The 13,996-nt window shown below is 37.1% G+C and overlaps 1 protein-coding gene across 1 annotated transcript in view; it reads left to right on the forward strand.

Annotated features, from left to right (window-relative positions):
• Positions 1–283: 283 nt before the first annotated feature.
• The window catches only part of GLIS3 (GLIS family zinc finger 3), a 130,868-nt gene continuing 117,155 nt past the window's right edge, over positions 284–13,996 (forward strand). The window contains exons 1-3 of the mRNA XM_030968890.1: positions 284–404; positions 3,401–3,608; positions 8,050–9,166. Of these exons, the coding sequence (XP_030824750.1) occupies positions 362–404; positions 3,401–3,608; positions 8,050–9,166 (1,368 nt within the window). The 5' untranslated portion in view covers positions 284–361. The remainder of the gene's footprint in view (positions 405–3,400; positions 3,609–8,049; positions 9,167–13,996) is intronic.

Below are 13,996 nucleotides of genomic sequence, written 5' to 3' on the forward strand. Positions count from 1 at the left end.
GTTATATGTTAATAAGGAGCAGTTTTGATGTATGTGTTATTATGTTTATTTAGAATAATGCACCTGCTCTGGTTAACTGTAACTCTCAAAATGAGCTACTGCAGGACTGATTCCACCTCCTTAGTTTCTGTTGGCTTTATTGGACTGTCTCCTGATCTATATCCTAGTATAAAGGAAAAGAAACTACTTCTTTTGCTTATTTAAAATATTGGCTTACATATTTTTCTTAGAATCTACAGTCATTTAAACCTACTGGTATTCTCCTGAGAGTTTCCTGTTTATCTCAGCTGATGTGGATTCAAGGCATCGAGGAATTTCTAGTTGTCCTTTCACTATCCTGACATTTCCAGGCTTCGGGACAATGATACAGGAAAGCTGGACTGAGGGCTCCTCTGGCACTCTGGGTATGTGATGCCATATGCTGATGCTGGAGATAGTTATTCTGACATTTATCCAGGGCTTTTGAACACACGTTCTGACAGCTTGCCTTTCAGCAGTAGGCTCATGGCAGGCCAGGTCCCTGTTGGATTCAGCTTGTTTAACTTTATCCTACATCAGATGTAGTCTGTACTTTTGTAGTGGGCTTGAAGTCAGCATAAGCTTCCAATCTTGTGCTCAGACTTAGTTCAACATAGCTGCTGCCTGATTCAGATCAAATTGATATTGTTCAGTGACCTGCAGGGCATGGTCAAGGGTATTAATGATGGTCTTTTGACACATTTATGCCTATATGAAGCAGCTGATGAAATGTTATAACTTTGCTTTTCACAGCAGCAACCTTTTACTTTGCAGTGTCTTTCAGTGGTGGGAACTGATGATTCCATGATAATCTTCCCTGCCTTTTTTCAGTGGAAGAATTGTAATTTTTTGTCATAACAGCAAATGGTTGTCAATGGTAAAAAGAAGAAAATCTTTTGCTTCTGTTTTTGCATAAGAGAAAAGTCCAAACAAATGTTCCTGAGGACTAGAGCCTTGCATAACTTTTGTTTATCATTCCAGTAATACAATCTCCCCAAAGTACTTAATTTCTTATGCTTTCCTTTCAATGGCTAGCAACCAGGCCATTTTTTCATCATCCTTACCATAACACAGCAAATTTTCTTACCTGCTGTTGGCATCCCTGAGGTACTGTTTATACACAGATAATAATAGCAGATCCTGTAATTGAAAGGGAAACGAGGATGCATTAAGGATGCAGCTTTCTGTATTTTACAGCACTGGCTTGGCGCTACTCCCTTTTCTGGTTTTTCTGGTGGGATTTGGTTTTTTTCCAACATGTAAGCTTCAAGCAACTCGGATTTAGTAATGAGTAAATAGTAATTTTGCTGTATCATTGCAGATTGTAGTTTGAGATGACATATGGCCTTTCCCTAATGGAAATCTGACAAATATACAGTCCTTGATTTGCTAATATGATAAAGCAGATATTATTGTTACTACTGAAATTTGTTTAAAGTGGCCTTTAAGTAAAGGCTGTTAATGGCATCATCCAGGAAAGGATCAGTATATATTTGGTACATTTTCTCAATGCTAAATAGTAGGTTGATGTATTATTAAGTATTTCATACATGCATACACACACACACACACACACACACACACACACACACACACACACACACACACACACACATATATATGCATGTATGTATGTATGTATATACGCTCTCCAAACATTACAACTGTATTTCAGTGTCAAACCCAGTTGGGTTTCCTCCATTGCTATAGTACACTTTTATATAATTTGGTGCAGAATATCTTTGGTTCTACATACTAAAGGCACTTTTGTAAAAAATAGCTAACTGAACATTTATGATACACACATACACATAGGCATATTATGTTGTATTATGTATTTTTTATAGCATGAATGGAGCTTGTAAATTTATTTCACCCCACCCAGGTTTTTGCTAAGAGGAGTAGTATTCATGTTATTATCAGAGGCAATTTACATTTTTTGCCTAATGTTTGCTGCTGGTTCCAGTTTAATTCTCTGTAACGTTATAAAATCAACTGCTGAGAAGCACATTGATTCAGCTTTATTGAGTTCAAAATACGTACTTTTTTGCTTCACAGGAAAGAAATTGAAATACCTTCTCTTTTTCTTTTGATTTAATTGAACATCTGTAGTGGGAACAGACTGTAATCCTACAAGAGCTTAAATGCTTTGTTGTGGTGTCCACAGTGGGGTTGAGTGCAGAATCAGGAATTCTCTTTACATGTTTGTCCTTGAAACTATTTAATCTGGAGGGAATTGAAGGCTTTGGATTTTCCTTTGACTGGGGGAGCCATTAATGCCTTAATGTACATCTCTCTGCAGTCCACAACCCATCTGAAGAACCTGGAGAAAAGGTTGTATGAGTTGTATGCCCACTTCAAAATTAGATTTAATTTAGGAAAATGGTTTACATAGAAACACTTTTCACTGTTTGTCCTGATGTTGCTATCCTGCTTTGTGGAGTATTCTGAGCAGCTAGAAATGTGAATTGTCTTATTATTAATTTTCAGCTGTGATGAGAATTTGCTAGATGTCCAAAAACTTCCATATTATGACATGCATTTTAACTTTCTAATCTCAATGTGTTTTAAAGGAGGCAATTTTGTAAACTACCATCTGTGATCTAAATCACAACAGAAAGTACACGGGGCATTTTGAAGGTACGTCCTGGTGGCCAGCTACTTTTTGTGCTACTGTGTAATACCTATCAGTTTGAGTCATGGCAGCAGTGATTAAAAGCAGACTGTGGCCTTTAAAGAAAGTCCAAAATGCTTCTCAGTTTGATTCAGCTCTGATTCCTCTACCTAGACCTCTGAGGAATGCTGGGTCCAGCTTGAGGAATGCTGGGTTCCAGCTGTAACTCTCTCCTGCTAGTGATACTACTCAGCCAGCACTGCAGTCTGCATGCATATCGGAGTCTCCTTGCTTTATGCATGGGTAGTGGTAGGAATGATGGAGGGGCTTGCAATGGATTGCAGCTGCAGGGTTTGGTAGGACTCAGGGCATGGTGCTGTTCTGGCAACCTCCTTGGGTTCTCTCTTCCTGTCTTCTTCATAGAGAGCTGTCCTTCAGCTGAGGGCTTTTTACCTGGTGCTTTTTCTGATGTTTTTCCATCATGCCTGGTCTTTAGTTTATGTACTTCAGCACATGTTTACACATGCATAACCTATTAATTCCCCTGTAGAATATTGCTATTTATGCTTTGAGAAGTTTGGAAAATTCTTGTGTGGGTCCCCTGTTTTGTCCTCATCCGAAGATTCCCATTACTTTCTGGAGTTTGCAAAGTGATGTGATAAAAATGCGGGAGTTAGATGACAGAGTTCATGGGATGCTACTATGCGAGTTCTGTGCCTTATCATGGGTTCATGAGAGATAAATACTAACCTGCTTTGTTTATTTTAGGAGGTTTTGGTTATGGACACAAGGGCAAATCCATTGGAGAAGGCAGTGGCAACAATGGAATAGTCACCAGCAATCCCATGATGGTTCAACAGCTGGGACCTCTTTCATCTTCACCGAATCAGCCTTCAACACCATGCAGCCAGATCAGCCCTAGCTTACACAGGTCTATGGATGCTTCCAGCCTGAGTGCTTCTCCATCAGATACAAGGTCCTCAATTACCTTTTTTATTTAGTACTTTAAAAGGAGGGGGTTTTAATTCTTCTGTAATTACAATGCAACATTTCTGTCTTATTAAAATCAGAAAATCATCCTCTGTTATGCCATGGGAAATTGAATTCCATGCAATTTAATTCAGATCAACTATAATCATGCTTCATGTTTGGATCATTCAAATAATGGGTGAAATTTCGCCACACAAAATCTGTGTATGATAGGACTTTTTTATTAGATAAAGGCTGTTTTATAGTCACAAACTAGATTTTTGTACTTGGTATAGGAAGTTTATGGAGGATGAAAGCAGAAATAGTCCACATGTTACATTTACATAGTGCTAAGTGTGCTGTGTTGGTGTCTTTCAAATAACATCAATGACAGACAAAAAAACCATAAATGCTCCGCACATGTTCCTCTCTCCTCATCAAATGCACAGGCTTTCAAATGGCTTGTTTACCATCTGATAATTAATCAGATAAGGTGTCCTTGAAAACTTGTTTTCCTAGTTCTGTTGTGTAGGTAAAGAAAACTATGACCACTTCCTGTAAATGTTGCCTTTTTATATCACTACCCCACAGATAAACATTTATTAATTAATTTTAAATGCTTAAATAAGTTTAGAGATTATGACTTTGAGTTTTGTCAGCAAACATGAATTAGAGGAAAACAGGTTTTTGAGAACCACCCTGTAAGTAAGTACATTAAGCACGTGCCTGGATGTTAAAAATACAGTGAGAAAATATTCTAGTGAATTATTTTGGAATCTACATTCCCCATTGCCTACTGAGTTGAAATGTAGTTTTTATTTACAAAAGATTGTAAGAGTCTCTATTCTCAAAGCAGTTTACATTTACTGTGTTGCTTTATTACAAGCCAAGGGACATTCCTGAAATAATTAAAATTGGTACTTTGCAAATGGAATAAAATCTTGCTTTACTCTTAAGATAATTTTTAACATTTCTGTCACTTTAGTTGTGAAGACTGAGCTCCCTGGAAAAATGTACAAAATTAATTATGCTTCCTATGTAGACATGTCAGCAAAAACCATTCAGCGCTAAGATGATGACAAATGACAAATCCAAATAGATGTCTTTCAGATCAAATAAAACTGATGCTAGAAAAATATAATTACATACATACAATTGTTACATACTTAAGTTTTAGGTGTACCTATATGGTTCCAAATACTGAATGTATGGTTGGATGTATCATGTCACTACTGAGTTATACAGTTTTGATTTTATTTCAAAGAAACATTTACTAAGGGCAAACTCAAGTTGAAACTCTGGCAGAATAAAGGCTGTGGTGTCCCTAGAGTGCCTTTTAATGATTTATCAATGAAGGTGTTATAAAATAAGTTTATCATACAAAGAATGTCAATTTCAGCAGTTTTTACCTCCATTTGTTTGATAGGGCAAAGCAAGTTTAAAGTCAGATTCTAACTCACAGATTGTCAAAACAGTATGGGTTTTTTTTCTTTTTTTGTGTTTTTTGGGGAGGTCTGTAATTTGTTGTTCAGTTTTGAGCTTTTTTGGGTTTTTTGATAAAATTTCTTGAACTATGAACTGCTTTTGTCTAAGTGATGTTGACTGGTTCTTCCTGGGCCAAGTGCTTTCTCTGGATTTTATCTCTCAGGCACTATGAACTGTGTTCTGGCAGCTCAACCCAAACCAGATTATTTGTTCAATTTACCAAAGCTGAAGTGTATTTTCTTGATTTTTTACTGATGGAAGAAAGAAATCAGTTGGCAAAATGAGAGTTTTGCTACACATAGCATTAGATTCTGGTGTACAGACCATGGGGGATAAAACCTTCCACGTATTTTTTGAGTTTCTGCAGACCTGTTTTGGAGTATTCAGTTGTGTTGCATCAAACCAGATGTGTATGATAGGACTTTTTTAATAGATAAAGGCTGTTTTATAGTCGCAAACTAGATTTTTGTACTCAGTATAGGAAGTGTTATGGAGGATGAAACAGAAATAGTCCACATGTTACATCCATACCATTTGCTTTGATGCAAGTCAGAAAAAGACCTAGGAAAGAGCGAAGGGTTCTTGGCTAGTAAATAGAAGACTATAAAAAGAGAGAAAAACATAGTTTTCACTCTTCCATGTTTATGTTCAGGATTCTGGATTATGCTCTTGACATTGTGGCCTCAGTACACAAAGGGAGAATACAATGTAATTGAAAAGTAATCTCTTGTAAATGGTAATGAAAGATCTGTTCCAAACTCAATCCGGTTTAGTTTACAATAAACTGATGCACCATTTAATACCATCTGAGATTCTGGCACCCTGATAGATCTGGTCCCTCATTTTCATATTAGGTGTATTAATTTCCCTCCTATTAGAAAACTACTTAGTCACAGTGTTGGCTGAATTTTAAATAAATCTTCATTTTTTGGGGAGCTGGAATTTTTATTATTTTTATAATTTAAATGCTGAAGTGCTGCAGCTTCTTCAGAATAGCTGGCTCTTATTTATTGTATACTTGAAATTCTGGGCCAGCTTTTTATTTTTGCCCTATTATGAGACTTTAAAAAAACAGTTTTTCTTCAGATTCACCAATGGATATGCCCCTTTTGTGTTAGGCATTAGTAGCTTTTTGTATGACACTGGTCCTACTATACATCTGCTTAAAACTCTTGTCAGTACAAAAATAGACTTTTTATTGATGCACAATTTCTTTTTCTTTATTCATAAAAGAGAAAATAAAAATTTAAAGAAAAAGTGGCAGAACACCCCTACCCTCTCCTCCTATTTTCTAGGTGTGAATTGTAGCATGGAGAAATCAAACCTTACTTACTTGTCTTGCTGTGTTGAAAACTGTGGATCTGTATTTGGGGTCACAACACACTAGCATGATTTAATTGCCCTATTGCTTTAACAAAGCCCATTGACAACAGCCTAAATCAACTTTTTCACAAACAGCCATCCTTTTAGATCTAACGGGCACACAAGACTGGCCTGATAGAGCAGTCTCATTTTTCTCATTTCTCCCAGTGCAAATTGTAGTCAGCATGATAATTATGCTTTTTGTCTGTAGTCTGTTTTGCAAGTGCCGTTTAAACCCTGATGGAGTCACGTAAGGTCCATGACAGTACCCTGCCCTGACATTGAATCAGAACAGGACGTTTCTTATTCTGACACAGCAGATCAACCATGCATTACAGAGCAAGTATCTTGCGCAAAGCGGCGTTTAACCATCTCTCCCACTGGTCACCACAGCAGGGCTTGCTGCTCTTTTAAGCTACATTTTGCCTGTTTGTGAGCTATCTTACAGATACAGCACCTGCAAGCTACTTCCTCTCTCTCTCAGGCTGTGCCAAGCTTCCCCTCCAGTGTCCTTGATCCGTCATTGAAATTCTGTGCTTCTTCAAAACTGTGTCGTTAAAAAATAAAACAAATAATAAATTCTCAAAACATAAGATGTAGAGGCTTCTGGGAGATTGTCAGGTTTATCTAGATACATAACCAGTTCTTTCTATTGTAAGAGCTCCTTAAAAATAGAAATTTATATACTAATAGCACCACTAGGTGATAGGAAATACAAATCTGCCTGGGTGTGAACTGGAAACAGAGAAATAAATCCAGTTAACCTTCAGCCAGCATTTACAGCTATGACTCAGGGCCCTTGATGCCCCTTTTTATTTCCTTTTTATCCCTTTCTGTAGGAAATAATGCTTTTAAGGGCCTATATATTGAGGGTTTTCAAGCTATCCGAAGAATATTTGCGGGATAAAGAAGTTCCATAATATCTCTCTGAAAATTGCTTGATAACAGCAAGATTACACTTCTGTGAAAAATCTTGATTTCTGACTTGGAGGCAGATGCCTCTTCAAATCAAATCTAGAAAACATCTTCAACCAGTTCTCCTACATTACTCATTTATTTTGTTTGTTTTGTAAAGTTAAATATTATCTGTATTTGTAAACTTGATATATAAAGCTTCTGTAGGGAAGTATTTGTATGTATTACAATTGACAAAGTCATTGTAATACAGGTTGAATATCCATTCTCTTTGGATTAGTTTTCTTTCTGGTTTTTTCAAGCAAAAATAGTAGATGACTTAAATCATTATGGGTTTCATAGAAAGCAGGAACATAATGCTTTGGCTTCAGAAGTCCACACCTATTTACACCACAACTGATGAAAAGACATGCAATAATTTCTGCAGTGGTGGATCAAGTATCTTTACAGTAACTTTCTTCCAAAATCTTGAAGTTTTAAAGTTGGCTTCCTAAGTGACCTTTTTACACATATATTGCCTTTGTATAACTACTGGTACATTAACTGAGTGTGTTAAACTTGAGCACCTAGTATTAGGGAGAACTTTTCTCACATATTGCCTTTCCTTAATTTTAAGCATGTGTGTGAAGGTAAAAGATCTACTTCTGAATTTTCTAACTGCTTACTTTATTATACCTTTATTTCAGGTCACTCTTGTCATGTGAGACTCTGGCCTCTACAACATTAGGCTTGTCAGAAGGTCACTCTGCTCTGAGTGCTGAACAAGAGTGGTCACATAGGTACAGGACACTTTCTTCCGTTCCTCCTGACCATGGTTTACAAAATGGCAGTGAGCTGGGGGACTTAATAAATTTTTCACCTGAAACATCTACATCCAGTGACTCATTACCATCCTACTTATATGGCATGGAAAATAAGAATTCCCCTTACTCTAGTCCTTGCCAGTCCTCAGTCTGGTGTCAATCAGCCCACTCCAAAAAGAGAGCACTCTCTGTATCTCCTCTCTCTGACGGCATTGGGATTGAATTCAATACAATAATTCGTACATCCCCAACTTCTCTGGTGGCCTACATCAACAGCTCCAGGGCATCGCCAGCAAACGTCTCCCCACAGCCTGAGGTCTATGGACATTTTTTGGGAGTGAGAGGAAGCTGTATACCACAAAACTGCTCTGTTTCAACTGCCCAGAAAGGCTTCCACATGGCGAATGGCAGTGTCACTTTTCCAGGGTATGTTGAGAACGGGACAGGTGAGTACCAGCGGATGCAGCAGCTGGAGCAAGCCAGCTTGCAGATGGTTGCCACAAATAACATGGTGATTCAGCAGGGTGTGCTGCCCATGGACAGCCAAGCAATGGACGTCCTGAAAAACGTACAGCTGGGTGACTTCTCGGGCCCTATTGTTGACATGCCTCTTTCAGCCCCGGTGCTGCCACCGCCTCCTCCACAAGGGCCACCCCCGCCATACCATGCTTACCAGCGCCAGCACCCACACGGCCTCCCCAGCCACGTCCCCCCGGTGCAGGCGCTGCCTCCTGCCCCAGGCACCCTGCTGGAGGAAGATGGAGAGCTGGAGGATTTCAATGGCAAGCATGGCTGTTGCTGGGTTGACTGTGGGAAGCTGTATGACCATCAGGAGGAGCTTGTGCGGCACATAGAGAAGATCCACATAGACCAGAGGAACGGAGAGGACTTCACCTGCTTCTGGGCAGGATGCCCTCGAAGGTTCAAGCCATTTAATGCCCGTTACAAACTGCTGATTCATATGAGAGTCCACTCAGGAGAGAAGCCGAACAAATGCACAGTGAGTCTGACTTCTGTCTTTATTAACAACTAAAGGGTCTCTATTACTTAGGAAAATAGAGTGAAGTTGTAATTCTGCCTTTGCTTCTCCCATTTAATGGTGTTCTTCTTGAACTAGTCTGTGAGAATGAAATGCTCACAGACGGCTCCATCTTCCCACCTAAACAGAAAGGAAAGGTGTTCTTTAATTTGGTACATACCAACAGATAGGATTAGATGAAAAAACAAATTGTGTTTTCTACATTTATAAACTTTTATTGTAGTCTGCAACAAGTGACATGGTAAACCTTCATAATGCAAAACTGAGGCACAGTCAGTACTTAAGTATTTGCATGAAGGATGCATGCAGGAAAAGTGCTGCAGAATAAATGTTACAATTTATCCTGAGAGATTCTTGCATCATGTGACACCTTTTTGACTTGAGGAATTTTCAAGACCTTGCATAATGTTACAACAAGAAACTGAGAAGAGTTGAGCATTTTTTAAGGCAGCCGTTTGTTCTACTACTAAAATCCAAACCCACATATCTGTTTCCATTAGTACGTTAGGAATAAATCCCATAATGATTTTTCTTTTCACAGATTCTGTCAGTGAGCATTCAACCCCTGAAGTCATGTTTTTCTAGCAAGAAAAATTTCTTTGGGTCACTGCAAGTCAGTCTAACACATAGGTAGTCACATGGGTTAATAATCTGGATGTAAGCAGTTTGTGCTTGGTCTCTAGTGTGCCATCTATAATCTCTGTAATACAGATTCTTGAATTGCCTTACACATAGTCTGTATTTTGGATGACCATGAGCTTAACCTTACTAAGTGCTTATTTAGTGTTGTCAGACAGCAACCTCAGTTTTGAGTCCGCAACATAAATTATGATGAAGATATAATTTCTAGGAATAACAGCTGATTAAAAAACATATGTTTACATGTGGTGAAGTTTAAATTAATGCTTGGAGTCTATATCAGTGTATGTGCTCTTGAATAATTTTTTTTTAGCATTATGTAGATGTTTGCTTGTACAGTTAAGAGAAAAAGTTTGTTCCTTTTTCTTTTGTTTTTTCAAAGGGCTATCGTCCTGCAGGATAGAGTGAATATCTTTACAGATTTCCATCCTGCATTTAAAGAATCTAGTAGAGATTCTGTTGTGATGCTAGAAAGGCTTTTTGTCCTTCCCTTTTGTCACACCAGAGCCTTAACTCAGGCTCTCTGCTTTCTGAATATTTTTGTAAATTCCATAATATTCTCTTTCTGCTTTCTGTGTATATTGGATCAGGGTATACCATTAATTTCAGTTCTTCCTCAAGGATTTCTCATCACCTTTATGGGAAGAGACAGAATGAGGAAAAAAATTACTATGAGTCAAGAAAGTAATTTTTCAAGGGAATATCACATGTAATTAAAGATATGAAGACAGACATCAGCAGATGAGTAAGGACAGACAACAGGATGAAGAAAGAGGGTAGAAATGGTGAAAGAGCACCAAAAAAGAGTAAATCCAGGAAACCCAAGGTCTTTATAATAGAAGAATTATGATGAAGGATAATACTGTAATACTGGGGAAAACACTGTGTTGGTAACACACTAATCTCCCTGCCTTCCCTGTTCAGAAGGGGTGCTTACAATGACCTCCTGATTATAAAGCCTCCTTGAGGCATCCTTAGCTTTGAAGATCATTCACTGATGATAAATAATGTGTGACTGGATAAGGTATTTCTTAGGATAAAGTTTTTGAGATTACTAAGCCAAAACTAAAGTGTGCACCAAATCTTGCTGTGTCACCAAAACATAAGAGGTGTCTAGATCAACTTCTCGAAGAGTGATTGTTTTTTAAAGTGTGTTTAATATTACTGAACTGAAGCAAGCATTGCTGGATAGCTCCAAGAAGTTTGTGTATCAGGAGCAGTGCCCACATACTTACCTTTCTTTCATGCTGAGAATTGTAATTAAATGTAGAAATACTGAGGGTGATATGATAACCCTCATAATGTGAGTGTAAATCTGGAACATACGTCCCCTTTCTTGGAATAAGCAAGCAGAAGTGGCATTCCTTAGCATGGTTTGAATGAAACAACTTGATGCTTTATTCCTTTACCATTTCACAAATGGTGCGTATGTGGAAAAATGTATTTGGCTTTCTAATGCCCAGCAGCCATACTTTCTTGATAAATTTAGAAAATTTACTTCAGTCAAACATCATACCTTTCTCACCAAGCTGTGAAATTTGCAGTCATATCCATGCCATGTAAGGTTTCAAACGGAGATTTTAAGTGAGATATTTGAGAGAACGTTTTGGGCAAGATGATAATGAAGAATGACTTCCAAATTAATTTTAAAAAATTACACTAAAGAAATCTGAAATTTTTCACTAAACCTCTACGAATTTATGCTTTTAAGTACAAAATCAAAACAATCAATTTATAATATTTTTTGTCCATCTAGAGTCTTTCTATAATTTATTTTCTGGTTCTAGATGTAGCATGCCTGTTTCTCTGAAATTACTGAAACTAATAGTCTCTATGTCCACTGTATTTTGCTGTCTAGTAAGAGAAAGTCCAGTAAACCAAGCAGGAAAAGGGAAGGAAAAGTGGCAAGAATACAACTATTGTATTAATGAAACAGATTTGCTGTAAAGAATGTGACAGAAGTAGAAAGTCATGAGGAAGAGCTATCTTAGTGTAATCTATCAAGACATCCTGTAATCAAAGGCAGGTGGTTACACCTGTCATCGTACTGCCATCACACTCTAATCTTTGTGTAAGCATTGCACGTGTTGATGGTTCAAAAACAACAGTTTGCAAGACACAATCTTCTCATTGAGCATAAATTGCAATGGGTCCTAGTCAACATACTTGTCATGTCAGTATATTTACTTATCAGTGTTGTTTATCTCTATATTGCTGAGCATTGAAGGTGTATTGTTATACATTCTGCTGTGCATCCCCAAGGACTGCCGAGATAAACTGTGAGCTTTACATTAGCAAGATTAATGAGATTTCAGTAATATTTAAGGCGAAGGTTACTTCTATATTGTATTGTAATACTAGTAAAGATAACATGAAATTAGATATACAACTTCATAAGCTGAACTTTGTAACATAATTTTATTCTTCTCTTATTGTTTTGTGCCAATGAAATCATGTAGTTCAGAATAGACTTGCAGAACAGCTAGGACTTCAATACTTTATATGCTTATCCTTAAAATCAGAGCCATGCTTATAGTTAAAACCAGAGTCACGTGACCTCAGCATTTGTTTTGCCACATCTAAGTTATATATGTATCTATGTAACAAAAATTAGGGCAATTTTAAACTAAAGCTGCAAGTGATATTTTACTCTTTAGTTCCTGCTTGTTCTGGATGAGCTGTCTTCTTTTATTCTGGAAAATAAGAGTATTGAAGGGCGAATAATAATCAATTATCAGCACATAAAAACATGTGACAATAAGGATAATCACATCCAAACTTAAAGAATTTGTTTGGAATAGCAAGTCTTTAAATAGTTGTTAAAATGCATTGGGCTCCTTTAGTGTTCATTAAACATCTTGCTTGTTCTATTCTAACTTACATCACCTGGAAGCATTCTTCTTTTCAGTGACCTGGTTTAGTGACTAAAAAAATTATTCATGACATAATAATAATAATAATAATAATAAGTATTTAGTGTCTGCTCCTAAGCTTCTTCTATAAAGTAGATATAGCATGTTCTAATGTGTTGTATTTATCTATTAATCTGTGCATTAGCTTGTACTTTGTCAGAATAAGTCAAAAAAGAAAAAATATGAAGAAAAGGTCATATTGAAGTGCAAGTAGTGGCTGAGACATAATCTGTAACATTTGATAGCAGTTATCTCACAATGGCATTTGAGACTTCCGCACATTTTGTTTGAATTAGAAAAAGACTGAATTCCCTTTAGCTGTTGAAACCTCGGAGTAGCAATTGGCAAATGCTGACCTTTGTTCTCTTTGTCTCTACCTGTGAGCTAATTTTCTACTCAGGTTCCCTTCTTTTATAGTGAACATTTTTACTTTTTATGTTCAGCTCCAATAAGAGCTATTTAATTAGTCTTATTGTCCTGCTATGCAAACATTAACCTTAACACACTTATTCTGATATAAGCAGCAACAGCATGATGTTAGAGATAAGTTCAAAGTTCACACTTCACAGCTTTATTCAGATGCACTTGGAATGCTTCCCCTTTTGAGTCTGAGTTCACTCTTGTTGCTTTCTGTAAACTCTGAGCTATGCTACAGCCCAATGCCTTTAGTATTGATGACCACATTTTTTTAGTGCAGCTATTTGATGTCATATAAACCAATAAAATTGCTAGTATTCCTGTCAGATTTGAAGCAACATCCATTTAACATTTGCTAAATGCCTGAAATTATCCCACAACACATCTGCAAAGAATGTAAAACCGAATGCATGTGAAAAAAAGAACATGAAGCTCAAAATACTTTTTAATGCTTTTTTTTTTTGAGACACAAGCAAACTTCCTTGGGTGAGCATGACTGCTTGGATGGATGTGTGTATGTGTGCTGTTTGAAGAACATGTCCTTGGAAAATGTGGAAATTTTGATTAAAACCAGAAATGTGTTCTGTAAAAATGATTGGGACTTTTTTTCCATCTTTAGGCTTTAGCATTGTGTCTTCATATGGTATCTTATATATGGCATGTGCAAATGTTTTGATTACAGTATATGCCATGTTTCTTGATAAGACCATATCACATCCTATATTGCACTGAACTGTGATAAAATAGAAACTATAAAAAAATTTGAATTTGTTTTTCCTTATATGCTTGCAGAAGACCTTTCCATTATGCTAAAGTAGCATTT

This window comes from Camarhynchus parvulus, chromosome Z, assembly GCF_901933205.1.
Source record: "Camarhynchus parvulus chromosome Z, STF_HiC, whole genome shotgun sequence".
NCBI classification, from domain to species: Eukaryota; Metazoa; Chordata; class Aves; order Passeriformes; family Thraupidae; genus Camarhynchus; species Camarhynchus parvulus.